Source organism: Dermochelys coriacea, chromosome 1 (genome assembly GCF_009764565.3).
Source record: "Dermochelys coriacea isolate rDerCor1 chromosome 1, rDerCor1.pri.v4, whole genome shotgun sequence".
In the NCBI taxonomy this organism is placed as follows: domain Eukaryota; kingdom Metazoa; phylum Chordata; order Testudines; family Dermochelyidae; genus Dermochelys; species Dermochelys coriacea.
Window position 1 is genome coordinate 309,444,298 of NC_050068.2, and position 16,745 is coordinate 309,461,042.

General features: G+C 41.2%; 1 protein-coding gene across 2 annotated transcripts in view; it reads left to right on the top strand.

The window, feature by feature from the left end:
- CPED1 (cadherin like and PC-esterase domain containing 1) overlaps nt 1–16,745 on the top strand; it is a 221,472-nt gene that overhangs the window by 13,207 nt on the left and 191,520 nt on the right. For both annotated transcript variants that reach the window (XM_043495675.1, XM_038387589.2), the window contains exon 3: nt 6,780–6,966. In XM_043495675.1, coding sequence (XP_043351610.1) covers nt 6,780–6,966 — 187 coding nt within the window. The remainder of the gene's footprint in view (nt 1–6,779; nt 6,967–16,745) is intronic.

The following is a 16,745-nucleotide window of genomic DNA, read 5'->3' on the forward strand; positions in this document are numbered from 1 at the left end:
GCAGGACTCTGCACTTGTTTTTGTTGAACCTCATCAGATTTCTTTTGGCCCAATCCTCCAATTTGTCTAGGTCACTCTGGACCCTATCCCAACCCTCCAGCATATCTACCTCTCCCCACAGTTTAGTGTCATCTGCGAATTTGCTGAGGGTGCAATTAATCCCATCATCCAGATCATTGATAAAGATGTTAAACAAAACCAGCCCCAGGACCGACCCCTGGGGTACTCCACTTGATACTGGCTGCCAACTAGACATCAAGCCGTTGATCATTACCCGTTGAGCCCAACAATCAAGCCAGCTTTTATCCACCTTATAGTCCATTCATCCAATCCATACTTTTTTAACTTTCTGGCAAGAATACTCGCTCCCAGATCTAGCACTAGCCACTGTCCTCCTTCAACCACATCCAAAGATGATTCAGAATAGAAGACTTTGACAACCTCAGGGAACTGATGGGCAGGATCCCCTAGGAGAATAACATGAGGGGGAAAGGGAGTCCAGAAGAGCTGGCTGTATTTTAAAGAATCCTTTTTGAGGTTACAGGGACAAACCATCCTGATGGGTAGAAAGAATAGTAAATATGGCAGGCAACCAGCTTGGCTTAACAGTGAAATCTGTTGCTGATCTTAAACACAAAAAAGAAGCTTACAAGAAGTGGAAGATTGGACAAATGACCAGGGAAGAGTATAAAAAATATTGCTCGAGCATGCAGGAGTGAAATCAGGAAGGCCAAATCACACCTGGAGTTGCAGCTAGCAAGAGATGTTAAGAGTAACAAGAAGGGTTTCTTCAGGTATGTTAGCAACAAGAAGAAAGTCAAGGAAAGTGTGGGCCCCTTACTGAATGAGGGAGGCAACCTAGTGACAGAGGATGTGGAAAAAGCTAATGTACTCAATGCTTTTTTTGCCTCTGTCTTCACAAACAAGGTCAGCTCCCATACTGCTGCACTGAGCAGCACAGCATGGGGAGGAGGTGACCAGCCCTCTGTGAAGAAAGAAGTGGTTCGGGACTATTTAGAAAAGCTGGACGAGCACAAGTCCATGGGGCCGGATGTGCTGCATCCGGAGTTGGCGGATGTTGGCGGGTGTGACTGCAGAGCCATTGGCCATTGTCTTTGAAAACTCATGGCGATTGGGGGAGGTCCTGGACGACTGGAAAAAGGCTAATGTAGTGCCCATCTTTAAAAAAAGGAAAGAAGGAGGATCCTGGAAACTACAGGCCAGTCAGCCTCACCTCAGTCCCTGGAAAAATCATGGAGCAGGTCCTCAAGGAATCAATTCTGAAGCACTTAGAGGAAAGTGATCAGGAACAGTCAGCATGGATTCACCAAGGGCAAGTCATGCCTGACTAATCTAATTGCCTTCTATGACAAGATAACTGGCTCTGTGGATGAGGGGAAAGCAGTGGACGTGTTGTTCCTTGACTTTAGCAAAGCTTTTCATACAGTCTCCCACAGTATTCTTGCCAGCAAGTTAAAGAAGTATAGGCTGGATGAATGGACTATAAGGTGGCTAGATTGTCGGGCTCAATGGGTAGTGATCAGCGGCTCCATGTCTAGTTGGCAGCCGGTATCAAGTGGAGTGCCCCAAGGGTCGGTCCTCAGGCTGGTTTTGTTCAATATCTTCATTAATGATCTGTAGGATGGTGTGGATTGCACCCTCAGCAAGTTTCCAGATGACACTAAACTGGGAGGAGAGGTAGATACGCCGGAGGGTAGGGATAGGAGACAGAGGGCCCTAGACAAATTGGAGGATTGGGCCAAAAGAAATCTGATGAGGTTCAACAAGGACAAGTGCAGAGTCCTTCATGGAAGAATCCTATACAGCGCAACAGACTAGGGACCGAATGGCTAGGCAGCAGTTTTGCAGAAAAAGACCTAGAGGTTACAGTGGACGAGAAGCTGAATATGAGTCAACAATGTGCCCTTGTTGCCAAGAAGGCCAATGGCATTTGGATGTATAAGTAGGGGCATTGCCAGCAGATCGAGGGATGTGATTGTTCCCCTCTATTCGACATTGGTGAGGCTTCATCTGGAGTACTGTGTCCAGTTTTGGGCCCCATGCTACAAGAAGGATGTGGAAAAAATTGGAAAACATCCAGCAGAGGGCAACAAAAATGATTAGGGGACAGGAACACATGATTTATGAGGAGAGGCTGAGGGAACTAGGATTGTTTAGTCTGCGGAAGAGAAGAATGGGGGGGATTCGATAGCTGCTTTCAACTATCTGAAAGGGGGTTCCAAAGAGGATGGATCTAGACTGTTCTCAGTGGTAGCAGATGACAGAACGAGGAGTAATGGTCTCAAGTTGCAGTGGGGGAGGTTTAGGTTGGATATTATGAAAAACTTTTTCACTAGGAGGGTGGTGAAACACTGGAATGCGTTACCTAGGGAGGTGGTTGAATCTCCTTCCTTAGAAGTTTTTAAGATCAGGCTTGACATAGCCCTGTCTGGGATGATTTAGTTGGGGATTGGTCTTGCTTTGAGTGGCGGTTGGACTAGATGACCTCCTGAGGTCCCTTCCAACCCTGATGTTCTATGATTCTATGATTCATAGACCTCCACAGGTATCTAACATGAGATGGCATCATCCAACATAACACTTATCCAGCTGGGGGGATAAAATAAGGAAGCACTGGTGTAGCAGATAGAAAGTAACAGCTCTATGCTCACTAATGTTGGTCAGTAGGGCTTAAATTAAACAGCTTTAAATAACATTAAAAGAGAAAACAGTTCTCAAAACCACCAGCTAGTAACCGTTCCCTTTCGACCACCTTCCCCTTCAGAGGGCGTCAATGATTTAATAATAGGTTACGCCAAAACATCTTAGTCAAGTGGATAGGATGTGAGACTCTGAAAACCTGAGTTCTGTTCCTGTCTCTACCACCAAGCTGATGGATGACCTGGGGCAAGTCATTCACCTCGGTGTGCTGAAATCTTCAAATCTGTAAAATGGGGATAATAATATATAGTCGACTTTGTCAAATTCTTTGAGATCTCTGGAGGAGAGCAATATAAGGAGCTAAATATTATCACCATCATATTAAAAAGTCCTCCTTAAGCAGAGTTTCTGAAGTGTAAGGGTTCAAAGTTCCTCTAAGGAACTCCTGAAGAATCATTAGCAGGGGCATCAGAAAGCAGGGCGCAGCAGGGAAATGCCGTGTAAAGTCCATGTCTATTGTCATCTGTGGATGTGGTTGAGGGAGGTCAGTGGCTAGTGCTAGATCTGGGAGTGAGGGGTATAAATGGGTGATAAGGAGAGGGTAGGATCTGCAGCTGGGACAGTGGAGTCAGGCACTGACTGGGCGGAGCAGGTGCTGACTTGGGGAAAGGACACAGGAGAAGGTTCGGAATGTGTGGAAATGGAAGGAACAATAGTGCTCCTGAAGACAAGAGAGTGCCTGCCCAAAGTGTAGGGTTGCCTGGCATATTAGTGGAGGTGGGGGTGGGCTGTGAGGGTGAGATACATCCCATGCAATGTACCTGGAGTATCCCTCAGTTAAAATAGATTTGTACTTTGGTGTGTGGGAAAAACAATTAAAAATTGCCTTAAACAAAATACTAAAGGCATCCTCCAGTGTTTCTGCAGGCGAATTACCAACCATTATGAAAGAGGAAGAGATTTTATGGTAGGGATATGTTCAGAATGTCCTCTGATGGAAAGCACATAAAAGGGCATTAAATAAATGTTATTTCTTGAGCACTGGGAGTGTGTGTGGCCGTGCCAGACAGAGGAAAGCATAAGCCTTACCCAAAACAGCTGCAATCTAGATCAGAAAGGAATGGACACAAATCAAGAGAAGACAGTGATTCCAAATTAAGTGCCAGATCCTGAGCATGGCTCTGGATCTGGCCCCAAAGCTCTCTCTCTATCAGTCCTTAATTCACCCTGTTGGGTTTACAGTGGAATAGAAAATCATGTGTCCTTATGCAGAGTGGAGTGAGGAGTGGCTCCCTTGTATTATGTACATGAAATGGAAGGAGTGGGCGATGACTGGCTTAATTACCTCTGATGTTGCCACATATTGGGCAGGAGTAGGGGAGAGACCCAGTATACAAAGCGAGAACCATACGGTAGGTGGGGTAGGGGAGGGGAGGAAGGAGGGGAAAGAGAGATTGGGGAGTTAGGAATAGAGCAGCCACAAGGAGGAATGTGAGGAGACAAGACTTCTAGTAGATACTGTAATTATATAGGAAGTACAGAAGAGAAAAGATGAAGAGGGAAAGATGGAAGAAAAAATAAAACAGAATGGGGGACAGGAAGAGGAGAGAGTGGAAGGGGTATTATAAGGCAATGTAGCACAGGTCATGCCAGTCTCACTGCTAGATTAATATGTTATAAAAATACTACAAGGACAGGAGGAGGATCTATTACAAGTTTAATTCTGACCTGATTATTTCCTATGTATGTTTGTTCCTTTATGCATGTGATCAGAATTTGTTATCTGACTATTCTAACATCTAAAATGTTCTTGGATTACAGGTTCATTAAATATATCTAGATGACTCTCGTAGCATTATAGACATATTTCAGCATGTCTCGTTATCAATTATGCTCATCCCACTCATAGGGATGTGTGTTCTATAATAAAAACAGAAGAGTACTAGTGATTCAGGGATCTAAAATAGTTTATACTTCTCACTGCTGCAAAGAATTTTACACTTGAGCCAAGTGTAACATAAAGCTATATCCTGTGATTTGGGAAGAGACGGCAGTGAGAGAGACTTACCAGATCTATAAACAAGTGGAAGCATCTTGAATGACATTTTGTTTATACCAAAAATCTGTCCTTTTTTTTCAGCATAGCGTCTTAATAAAGACTGATGACTCTTCAATTGTATAGCACTTCCTGTGTGCATTCCCATGTAAACTTACTAAAACTAGACAACTTTTAGTTTTTAAAATAGATTTTTTTTCTAATGTCAACTTAAAATTCATGTACTTGCCAGTAGATAACTTGATAACCCTTCATTAAAGCCCTCTAAATAGAAATACTTCTTGCAGGGAGAAAAGCCAGTTTAATAAAGTAACTTTGCTATTATCCTTCTGCAAAACAGCATCTAGGAAACTCCAAATACAGTCACATTTTTTTTCATGCAGAACATGCTATTTTTATGTACCGTGTGACTCTTAGCATTTGTAGTCTTCCCCTCCCCCCACATATTGCTGTGCACACACAGCGTGTTACTCAAATACCAATAGAATCAGATTGCTATCGTGATATTCTGACACATCTGGATCCCGTTAGAACAATGAAACTGTCAGCCAGTAGCAGAGGTTCATGAGTGCGGGATGCAGAACTTTCACAGGAGCTGGCTCTAGATTAATGAAACTCACTCCTGCAAGGGATAAGAGTGACCACAGAATGAACTGCTTCCAAAACGAAATGCCAAACTCACAACATAAGTCTTAGTCTGTGGAGGTGTGGGGGAGGTTTCTCTCTCCCCATTCTCCAGGTACCCTGGCACCTAGATTATTTATTTGAATTTAGCGGAGGGAGAGTGCTTAGCCCTACATGCTGCTGGCACCAGACTCTGTGTAGAAGGATGCCAAACATCAGAAAACCTGTGAGGGGTGTTGCCTGTGTTTCATGGGTGATACCATCTACTGCTCCTCTGCTGGTGCATACAGGACTCTCTGCTGCCCTCCATATGACTAAGGGCATGGAGCATATAGGAAGCATGGCTAACCAATGTGGAATGGGGATGAGTCTGGTGATACGTGCCTCAGGTTATGTTGCTCATCACCCTGTGGTGACTCCCCAATAGAAATGGCCCTCATGCTTTACTCAGGCCATTTTAGCATGGTTTCTGAGCTTCTCTTCTCCCTTAAAGTAAGTTACTTTCCTGGCCCAGCACAGCTGGCATAGAGACACTGTCACACTCTGGCATGTCTGGGTGCTTGCAGAGTAGTGCTCCTGCCTAGTGTCCACTTGCACCCCCTCCCAACTCAGCATCCTCCTCCTCTCAACCATCTTGAATACTAGTCTTACTTCACTCTCCCACTGCACCACCTGGGAAGACTTCAGTCCAACCTCTCCTTTCATCTGAGCAACCAGATCTCCCATGCTAATTCTCAGCCCTCCCTCACCCCGGCTGCTCTCTCTCCTCTTCCATGCTGCCTGACAGACTTGACATCAGTGGTAGTAGGTAGAGGAGCCTTTCCTGGCTCCTCCCTTCTGCTCTCTTGACTTCACTTCCCCACCCCATAAGAGTTACATATCATGTTGTTGTTTATTAAGCGCTGGCCATATGCTTGTTCAAAATACGAATAAGGACATCGACCTTCCCTTGCGAAGCTCACAGTCTGTGAAGACAAGGTATGGGGCTTTTGAGATCCTCTTGAATTCTGACAGATTGTGTGACTGAATCTTAGTGGATCAGCACCCATAGACACCTCCCATTGTCCTCCCTCCTCTTATCCCCACACCAGTAGATGAGAACTGAATCACTTTTACTGGGCTCTCGGGCTGTTTGTACATCTGCAGTTTTTGATAGTAAAGAGGGGAACAGTTGTAGAAAACTTTGCACTGTGTCTCATGCATTTGGTTCTACTCCTTTGGCCTGAGTGAAGGTCCTGGGCCTAAGCATTTAGCCCTAAAGATCCAGCATTTGAGAACTAGACAATTAAGTACCTCAATCCGGACTTTTATATTCTTGAAAATCTCCATTTGATTTGATATCTAAGATGATAGCATGGTTTTGTGGAAAAATAACAACAGTGTCTCATGATCCTACCTTGTCTTATGGGTGTTGTCTTTGCATTCTGTTTTCTGTTAGATCGAAGACTCCATTCTTAAGTACTTTGGGAGTCATACAAGAAGAGCAATTTTGTACGTTCCTTCTTCCCATGGTAAAAAAGAACTTCAGCTATATCAGCGCATCCTAGCACAATATGGATATACAGTGACAGTCCTTGAAGACAGAAAACTGAATGTAGGCCCTGGACATGAGCACTACTACCAAGGTAAGAATGATGAGAAACAAATTAATACAAATTAATAAAAAAAAGTTTTGTCAGTAATCCACAATTCATTCAGAATATCCATCACTGAATCTAATTTATAAACTTTATAAACCAATTTGACTAGGGGCTTATAGTCCCAATCTGGCCTTGTCCAGTCACACAGATGCTTACTTTTCCATATAGGGACACTCCTTCTATCCTTCTATCAACTGCTTGCTTTTTAATTCCACCCCAGCTCTGTTAATTCATCCTAGCCCAGGAAGTCAGTTCTGCTCTGTTCTTGATAGGTTCTAATACTGCCCTTGTCGCTGTAGTATCTGAGTGCCTTCCGTTACAGCATAAAGTGTCAAGACTAACATCAGCCACATGGAGGGAACAGGGGGAGCGATCCAAAAAAAGGTGCAACCCACTGCGGCGCTTTTACTCACCCAGCGGCGCTCCGGCAGCAGGCCCTCACTCTCTCCGGGTGTCTTCAGCGGCACTGAAGGTCCTGCCGTTGAGGTGCTGCCGAAGACTCAGAACGAGTGAAGATCCCGCCACCGAGATGCCGCCGAAGACCCGGAGCGCCTCTGGCAAGGTCAAAGAAATATGCCTTGCATATGGAGTGGATGGTGGTGGGTTTTGTAATGGTCCTTAGTTCCTGTGGGAATTTGTTCCATAATTTGAGACTAGCCTCTGCACAGATGAGCTGTACCCTTATGGTAGAAAGTTCCATCGTGCCTGAGGAGTGGACAGCCACAGTCGTCAGCCTTGACCTTGGGATGGTCTTTTAGTGTGTGGGGCCCAGGCCATTGAGGGCCTTGAAGATAAGGATCAAGATTTTGATTTTGAATCTCTATTCTATAGGAAGCCAGTGTAGAAACTGGAGAAAATTGGTAGAAAGAGACCACCCAGCACTCTGTCAATGGAAGAAAATGACAGTTCTGGTATTTTTATTATGTGGTTGTTTGTGCCTTATAGTAAAGAATAATTATATTCTTGTCATTCATACCTGCAGAAACTTCCTGCAGTTATCAGATACCTCACTGTTGCTTTATTATTTAACTAATCTCAATTGTGTTTATTTAAACTTGGATAACTTGAAAATTATTCTGAGGGGCTGTTTAGAACACACTGTATTGAACCCAGCAAATTTCCACTATTATTTTAAGTTAAGTTTTATAGGTAAGTTTTAAAGATTTTTTTTTAAGGTAAGGTGTGTACATTTTCCGTGATGAGCTGCCTCCTGTATTAGAATATGGAGCGTTACCCATTCCCCTCTTAAAAAAAAAATATCTGGTTTTTCAGATCTTTCATCTCCCACTCACTACCTGCCATCATATACATCACTCCAGTGACAAGACACAGCACTTCTGCAGCCCATGCTGATGCCAGATGGATTTAGCTACAGAGTGGTGTCCAGTGCAGCCAACATCCCATTCTCTGGGGATCATGTATGGCACATCTGCGACATACTTTTTTTTGGCTTAACTGGCTGATGGTGCAAGGTTAACTTAAAACTGCTGTAGAGGTTTGTAACCAGTAAACAAACTGTCTGCAGATTTCAGATTTTCTGTAGATATTTATATTTTTACATCCTGTGCCAATAATCCCTGCACTATTTTTTCCCAGTAATGGGAACAAAAATAGCAAAAGTGCTTTATACACTTTCCATCACTGTCCAGATGTACCTGCAACTTTCAACATATGGTAGCTGTATAGAATAAATGGAACAAACAGCAGTGTAATGTAAAGAGTAAGAGCCTTCTAATTCCATTATATAGCAGCATAGACTATTTTAACTGCTTTCAGGGTTGTATATATTCCTAGCTTTAAGGTTATGTTTTGTTTTGTTTTTAAAGTAAAAAGTAAAAGAACATGTCTGCATTCCAAACTGATGATCTTAGCCTAGAGCTGAAGAAGTTATAACTGGAATTATTTTCCTCTTGCTGCTAAATTATGTTTTCTAGTGTTCTGTGTGGTGTAGTACTGTACTCTGTATTCTGGAGAAGGCTATTTTGAATTATGTTATGTCATAACATTTTCCTAACAAGACTGCTATAATTTATAAAAATGTGTTCCTTGGAGGCACTATTAAAAAGATTCAGATAATAGACTGAGAAATAAAGATCACAAATATTGTGGAAAAATCTATAAAAAGAATCACTCCTCCTTGCAGTTTTAATTTAGTGCCTTGGCCTGGTGCTTTTTATTTTTGAAAGTCTGTCGTATTCATGTATTTTTTATAGTTCAGATTGATTTCTTTAGGATTTCTGTTTATGCTGGATGTGAGCCAAAGGGCCTAGCTGAAGTCATATATGGAAAAAAATTCACTACAAAACATTCCTAACTTTTTTGTGCTGATTAATAATTAATTTTGGGGCCAATTATACTCCAATGTGAAGTCCAAGTACACTGATAAACTGGAACTCCATAAGTGTCAGAGTCCTTTTCAATACCTGGGTGGCAGTCACTATTCCAGCTTCCTGACTGCTTCGTAGAGAAGGTAGAAAAAATGGTTTATTTTTGTGGAAAAGTCTGGCTTTTTGTTAAAAAACCAAAATGTCTTTGGCAACTGTAAAATATCTGAGTTTTGGGCAATGGGGGGGGGATTAGGGTTTCTGATGAAGAATCCATCAGATAGTGCTTTCTGCAAAAAATGTTTATTTAGTCAAAAACCCAATTTTCCACTGGAAAAAAAGTTTGTCAGAAATTTTCAACTAGCCATGCTGCTCTAGCTTCACTCTTCTTGTGCCTCTAATCCCATATTAAGGGAATGGCCAGTGGATCCATGAAGTCAGGGATCCACCATTCTGCTCCTATCCATGAACTACTTTAAGTCTTCTCTCTGCACCAGCCCAGCATGAGCCCCTACACGTAAAGTTCCTGTGTAAACTTCTGCCTTGCCTTGCTGCTGCTCTCATCCCATATAGCAGGGTCCTCTGTGGCTGCTGAGGAAGGACAGAATTTGCTGTCTTATTTCCAATGGGATGTTCGAGTTTTGTTCAATATGTCTGCCACAATGGGCTCGCCTCCCTTGCCTGTCAGTCAGGCACATGGTAGTCTCTTTGGATAGAACTTTTCATTGCAACCAGACTTTCTCCTTCAGGCAAGTTACCTCAGTTACTTCTTGGCTCACACTGAAGGAACAGCCTCTGGATGAAGTGCCATTTTTGCCACAGCCTCAACCTGTGTTTGGACCCAGCATCTTGGAGCTGCAAGGAAAAGACTAAAAGGATTAGAAAAAGCAGGAGAGAGTTCTCCACCCATGCCTCTCCTTTCCAGCTTTCCACATTCAGCCCCTTCTGCACTGTGTGTCAGAGGCCTTCTTCTCACAAGTGCAGAGCTGCTCAACTGCAGCTAATAGTCACTGGGACAGTGGACTGAACTGCACTTCAGGGCTCTGGCAGAGTCTCAGACTCTGAAGAAGAACCTATGGAGTTAGGTTCTTCCAGCATTCTCTGCTGTTCCTTCCCTCCCTTCCTTGTGGGGAAATCTCTTGTCCTTGGAGCTATAATGAGAATTAACAAGGCCTATGTGGCTTAGTCTCAGACTCTGAAGAAGAACCTATGGAGTTAGGTTCTTCCAGCATTCTCTGCTGTTCCTTCCCTCCCTTCCTTGTGGGGAAATCTCTTGTCCTTGGAGCTATAATGAGAATTAACAAGGCCTATGTGGCCTCAGTGCTTAGTGATGTGCTGTCAAAATTTTAATCAGGACCTCCTTCAAAAATGCTCTGCCTCACTCAGCAATTCATGTTACTGAAATGCATTTCCATCCTCCATAAATTCATTTGTTCCCTATTTTCCTCATGCTACCTGAAAAAAAAAATCAATTCCACACTTTTCCCTCCAAAAATTAATAAATTGCATGAGTCTCTCCTCCCAAATCCATCAGTTTTTCCATGCTTTGATCAATACTTTTGCAGACCCCTTTTTAGTCCACTCCTTTTCTTTATCAATTTTGCACCCACAAATCAGAGATCTGTGAGTCCACATGTCTCAGGTCATTTTAGGCTCAGAAAGGGAGACTGGATTTAAGTTGCCTGGCTCATCATTTTTAATGTACCTTCTGTAATAAACTGCAAAATTCTCACATTATGTCTAGCCTTTGGATTGGTTGAGATGTTGCGTGTCCCTCATGTCAACCAGTCAGTTTGCCCATGCAAAAAAATGCATCCCAACTGACTGCAGCTGAGTTCAGTGTAATTCTAACTTCATCACCTCCCCACCTCATTTGAATGTTAGTTTCACTAACCTGCAGGAAGTTTATGCAGTTACAGTGGGTACCTTTAAAAACCAATCAAATACCATTCCATGGACTGATTTTACAATACCATGACAATTGACTATGGATGCCCCTCAAAAAGTAAACCTAAGCTAGGTTTACTTTATCAGCCCCTCCATAGTTTATGAAATTCTAGCCCAGCTTTTGGAATGATTTTTGCATTTCATATATTGACTTCTTTTAGGGTTATTTATTGTCCTGTAAGGCAAATATTGACTTGAGCTTTGCTTTGATCGATATTTACGTCTTGGGTCAATGAATCTTGATGCTCATTTCAAAAAAAATCAATATCTGCTTCATATTTTATTAATTCATTTGGGATAGTTCAATGGAGATTCTGCACCATATACATCTTTAAAATTTACCTGTGTTGTAAACTGTGTTTGATCTACAGTGTTTCTTCTTTTCTGACTTTGTCCTTCCAATGATTTTGTTATTCTCCCTCATATTTTCATAAGAAGGCCCTGTATGACTGTGTACAGCAGCTTTGTACACAACCTCTGCTTCTAGCAACCAACTCTGGGGAAGATCAGGTCTGGTGCAGATGGTGGGAGGGGTGAAATTGTGGCGCTTGCACTGAGCAAACCTGAATGAATTTTGGTCGTCTCCATTTCTGGCTGAGGCCATGGAGGTCATTGTGGCTATGAGGCAGCAGTAATTCCCCATCTCTCTCTTGGTATTATTTAGCCCTTTATCAACATTATTACCCCTGTGTGGTAGGCAAGTGTTATTTCCATTTTACAGATGGAGACATTAAGACAAAAGCTAAGACTTGACTAATGCCACAGGAATCACCCTCAGAGCTGGGATGAAAACAAGTTGAAAACACATCTTGCTTTAAACCTGTATCTTAGTTCTCTAGATTGCCTCTCGTGCTACTGAGCTTTTCTTACCCAGGACCTGGGGTCACATGGGCTACTCAGCAGAGAATCTGGTTTAGTTGCAAACATCTGGCCAGCGGCAGGGAGAAAGCTTGCAAAACCACTAGTTTCATTAGCACAGCCACAGCAATGCTTTCTTCACAGCTGCTGCTTAGTCTGGCAAGGGAACTACAGCTGGGAGTTTGATAAGCCCCCAAGACTATTACATGGTGGCTATCAGTGGTAGCCAATTCCTCACCGTAGCACTCAGTTTACGTTTTCAAGGCTATGTCAACAGCAAGAGGGCTAGGAATTTAATTTCTTAAATGAAAACTGACATTAAAAATGAGGAGGATAAAGGGCTGAATAGGGAAAACATAGTGGTTTCTAAAGATGTAGCTGGTTCCCAGGATGATGAATAAACTGGCTGTGGCCCAGTACTTGGGCACCTAGACAAAGAAGGATCAAGATACATCTGTCTTCTAATGCAAAATACATTAAGGGAAGAAATTTGTATGAATGTGGTCCTGGGGGCCACGTGGAAAGTTCCTCTGGATGCTTCCATCCTTTTCCCATGTTGGTGGCAGTTTCCGCACATTAAAAATGCATGTTGGTAGTGCAGCTACAAATTGGGTATAGCTGGCCAGAATGGGAGAAGCCAGAAAGCAAATGCTCCATGCAACATGCTTCCCAGAGACAAGGACAAGTTCAGCACGAAAACATGCCTAAAATAGTACCAAGAGTACAAGAAACATGGGCATAAACTAGTCAGATTAAAAGGATTAGAGCTACCTCGTGAGTTCAGACTCCATCAAGGACTGTAGGCAAGATTAACTGAAATCTTCAGTCTTTATTTTTAATTGTCCATAGTATTGTTCGGCACAACGTCTTACTTCTGGACATTCCAGTCGCCAGCCAGTTTCTGTGAAATCAGATTAACTCTGGCAAACAATTATAAAGACACAAAAGGTCCAGAGGAAAACTGCTGTTCTGTTCTGTAAACATCTGGTTGCCATTTTCAATTACAAGGACCAACCCACTTAAGGAAGCAGTTTAGTTTTTTTGGAACAGGAATGAGACACTGGGGGTTTTGTTCTTTGCACATAGTGGAGAGTAAAGGAAATGTCAGGACTAAAGAGTCACTAGAAGCTCAGCTTTTATAAATAAGAAAGTCTCTGAGAAAATTAAAGTAAATTGAACCCAAGTTCTAGCAGTGTAAACAACCCTGTTGAGTTAAGGTTAGATAAACATGACTAAAGACCCAAGCATGCCAATAAAAGCACAAATTCTCTCCTGTCATAAATAAATGAGTGGTTTTAATATTGTGCAAAATAATTACAGTGAAGTTGGCCACAAAGTGACTGTTTGCATGTCACAGTCTAAATAAAAAATATCTTCTAAGGTTGCCGGATAAAGAACGTTTCCTCAAAAGCATCATAGGTTTGGTTAACTAATGGTTTAAAAGTACATCAGACACTATACAAAATATATTAGTTTCTTAAGGCAAAATTTATGTCATGTGTGTTCCTGGCAAAGCTTTGTCAAGTAAAAATGTACATTTCAAATGTATACTGTTCTCCTGTCTTTCAGTAGAAGAACTTTGTAGACTCAATGCACAAACAGGGCTCATGAGCTGTAATAACATCCATCAGAGCTTACCAAATTACTAGCATATTTAAGGTGTTTTTTAGGTTTGCTCCACTTATAATGAAAGCACAATGTGATTTGAGAAAAAATATGTTACAAACACAATAAAATAACATTGTGGTCACTTTTATATTGCTTTTAATATTGCTGCTTGTCTGTTTGCTAAGTACTACTAAGTGTAGGTCTGATCCCATACCACTGATGTCAGTGCAAGTATTGCCACTTATTTCAGTAGGAGCCATATTAGTTCCTAAAATACCCATATAATTTTTTCTCTAATGGGAGTCTGCATTATCATGCTAGTGTATACTAGCATACTGTGTACTTTTTCAAAACCATATTCATTCTCCTTGCTCATTTTGAACAGAATATGTTGTTTCTTTAACCTAAGCGCACTGAAAACATTTCTGTAGATCATTGTTGAAATAGGGTGAAAAAAACCCTCTGTAAAATAGTAAGTTTTTAAAAAATAAGATGAGTTGTTCGCCCCAAAAAGGGAAGATGTTTACTGATTATTTCAAAAGTATGCGAATATTGCATTTTATCAAGTAAAAAACAAAATATAGTTACAATAACAATGTACATTTCTTGGAATATATATTCCAAACTTAATCACATGCATGAGTGAATCCCAGAGCCAGTACTGTGATAACTTTTATGTTGAGTTATAGCTGAAAACAATTACAATATTTTAGCTGTCTCAATACACTAGCTAAAATTAATATTTTTCTTGAATAAATTATATCATGTTCACAGAATATGAAAAACAACATTATCCAGGCGGTAAAGTGGGGCCATGTTGTGTGACTCCACTGAAATTAATTGAATTATACCAGGGATGAATTAGGCCCAGATGGTGTAAATACATGTGATTTACCATGTGGTGTTTATGTGAAAGCCCTTTAAATTGTGGTAAGGATTAATTTAATACATGTAGCAATATGGTAAGAAAGTTGCAACAACAAATAGTATACTAAAATAGCATGGGGCTCCAATCAAGTGTACTGGGACATGTGCTCTTCAACATACTCATAAATGATCTGGAAAAAGGGATGCACAGTGAAGTGGCAAAATTTGCAGATGATACAAAATTACTGAAGATAGTTAAAAATCCAAAAATGACTGCGAAGAGTTACAAAGGGAACGCAGTAAATTGGGTGACTGGATGACAAAATGGCAGATGAAATTCAATATTGATAAGTGCAAAGTAATGCACACTGGAAAAAATAATCCCAACTATACATACAAAATGATTGGATCTACATTAGCTGTTATCTCTCAAGAAAGAGATTTGGGAGTAATTGTGGATAGTAAACATTTGCACAATGTGCAGCAGCAGTTAAAAGAAAGGGATAGAAAATAAAACAGAAAATATCATAACGCCACTATATAAATCCATGGTATGCTCCCACCTTGAATACTGTATCCAGTTCTGGTCACCCCATCTCATAAAAGATGTATTAGGATTAGAAAAGGGGCAGAGAAGGGCAAAAATGATTAGGGGTATGGAATAGCTTCCATACGAAGAGAGATCAAAAAAGACTGGGGACTGTTAATCTTAGAAAAGAGACAACTAAAGTGAGAATATGATAGATGTCTATAAAATCATGAATGGTGTGGAGAAAGTGAATTAGGGAAGCGTTATTAACTCCTACATATAATGTAAGAACTACGGGTATTGCATGGATGAGACGATAGTGTAGGGAGAAGGGGTTTAGATTTATTAGGAACTGGGGAAACTTTTGAGAAAGGGGGAGCCTATATAGGAAGGATGGGCTCCACCTAAACCAAAATGGAGCCAGATTGCTGGCGCTTAAAATTAAAAAGGTTGTAGAGCAGTTTTTAAACTAACGGCTGGGAGGGAACCGACAGGTGTGGAGGAGCACGTGGTATGGACAGAGACATCCTTTAGTGGAGGATCTACTAATGAAGATTCTCTATGTCCTAATGAGGAGAGTATGGAAGATTAAATACAGGTAGGATCTGATGAGAAACAGTCAAAAGAAAAAAAGGCCCATACAATTACATCATGTAATGGCAGACAGCTAAAAGTGACAAGTTTTTAAAGCGCTTATATACCAGTGCTAGGAGTCTAAATAATAAGATGGGTAAACTAGAGTGCCTTGTATTAAAGGAGGATATTGCTATAATAGGCATCACAGAAACTAGGTGGAATAAGGATAATCAGTAGGACACAGTAATATCGGAAGGACAGAACAGGTCGTGCTGGTGGGAGAGTGGCACGATTAACACCATAGCTGCCCGATGCTATAGCATTTAATTTCAGAAATGGGAACTACACAAAAATGAGGAAGTTAGTTAAACATAAGTTAAAAGGTACAGTGCCAAAAGTAAAATCCCTGCAAGCGGCATGGAAACTTTTTAAAGACAACATAATAGAGGCTCAACTTAAATGTATACCCCAAATTAAAAAACATAGTAAGAGAACCAAAAAGGAGCCACCGTGGCTAAACAACAAAGTAAAAGAAGCAGTGAGAGGCAAAAAGGCATCTTTTAAAAAGTGGAAGTTAAATCCTAGTGAGGAAAATAGAAAGGAGCATAAATTATATAAAAATACAATTAGGAAGGCCAAAAAAGAATTTGAAGAACAGCTAGTCAAAGACTCAAAAAGTAATAGCAATTTTTTTTTAAGTACATCAGAAGCAGGAAGCCTGCTAAACAACCAGTGGGGCCACTGGACAATTGAGTTGCTAAAGGAGCTCTCAAGCACTAAACAAATCATTTACAATTTATGTCAAGTAAGGTGTCTATGGAAAGGTTATGATTTGCTGAATATGATTATGCTATTTGTATGCATGTATCATTTTTTATTTGAAGTTATGAGCTTTGGCTCATAACTGTATTTCAAATATGTTTGCTCCTGGAGTAACGTCCACAAGGTATTTAGCCTGCATATCTTGAAGGGACTATTCAAATTAAGTGGTTGATCAAGGAACACTTAAGTCACAATGGACCATGGGAGACGCCTATCTATACTTAATGAATAGA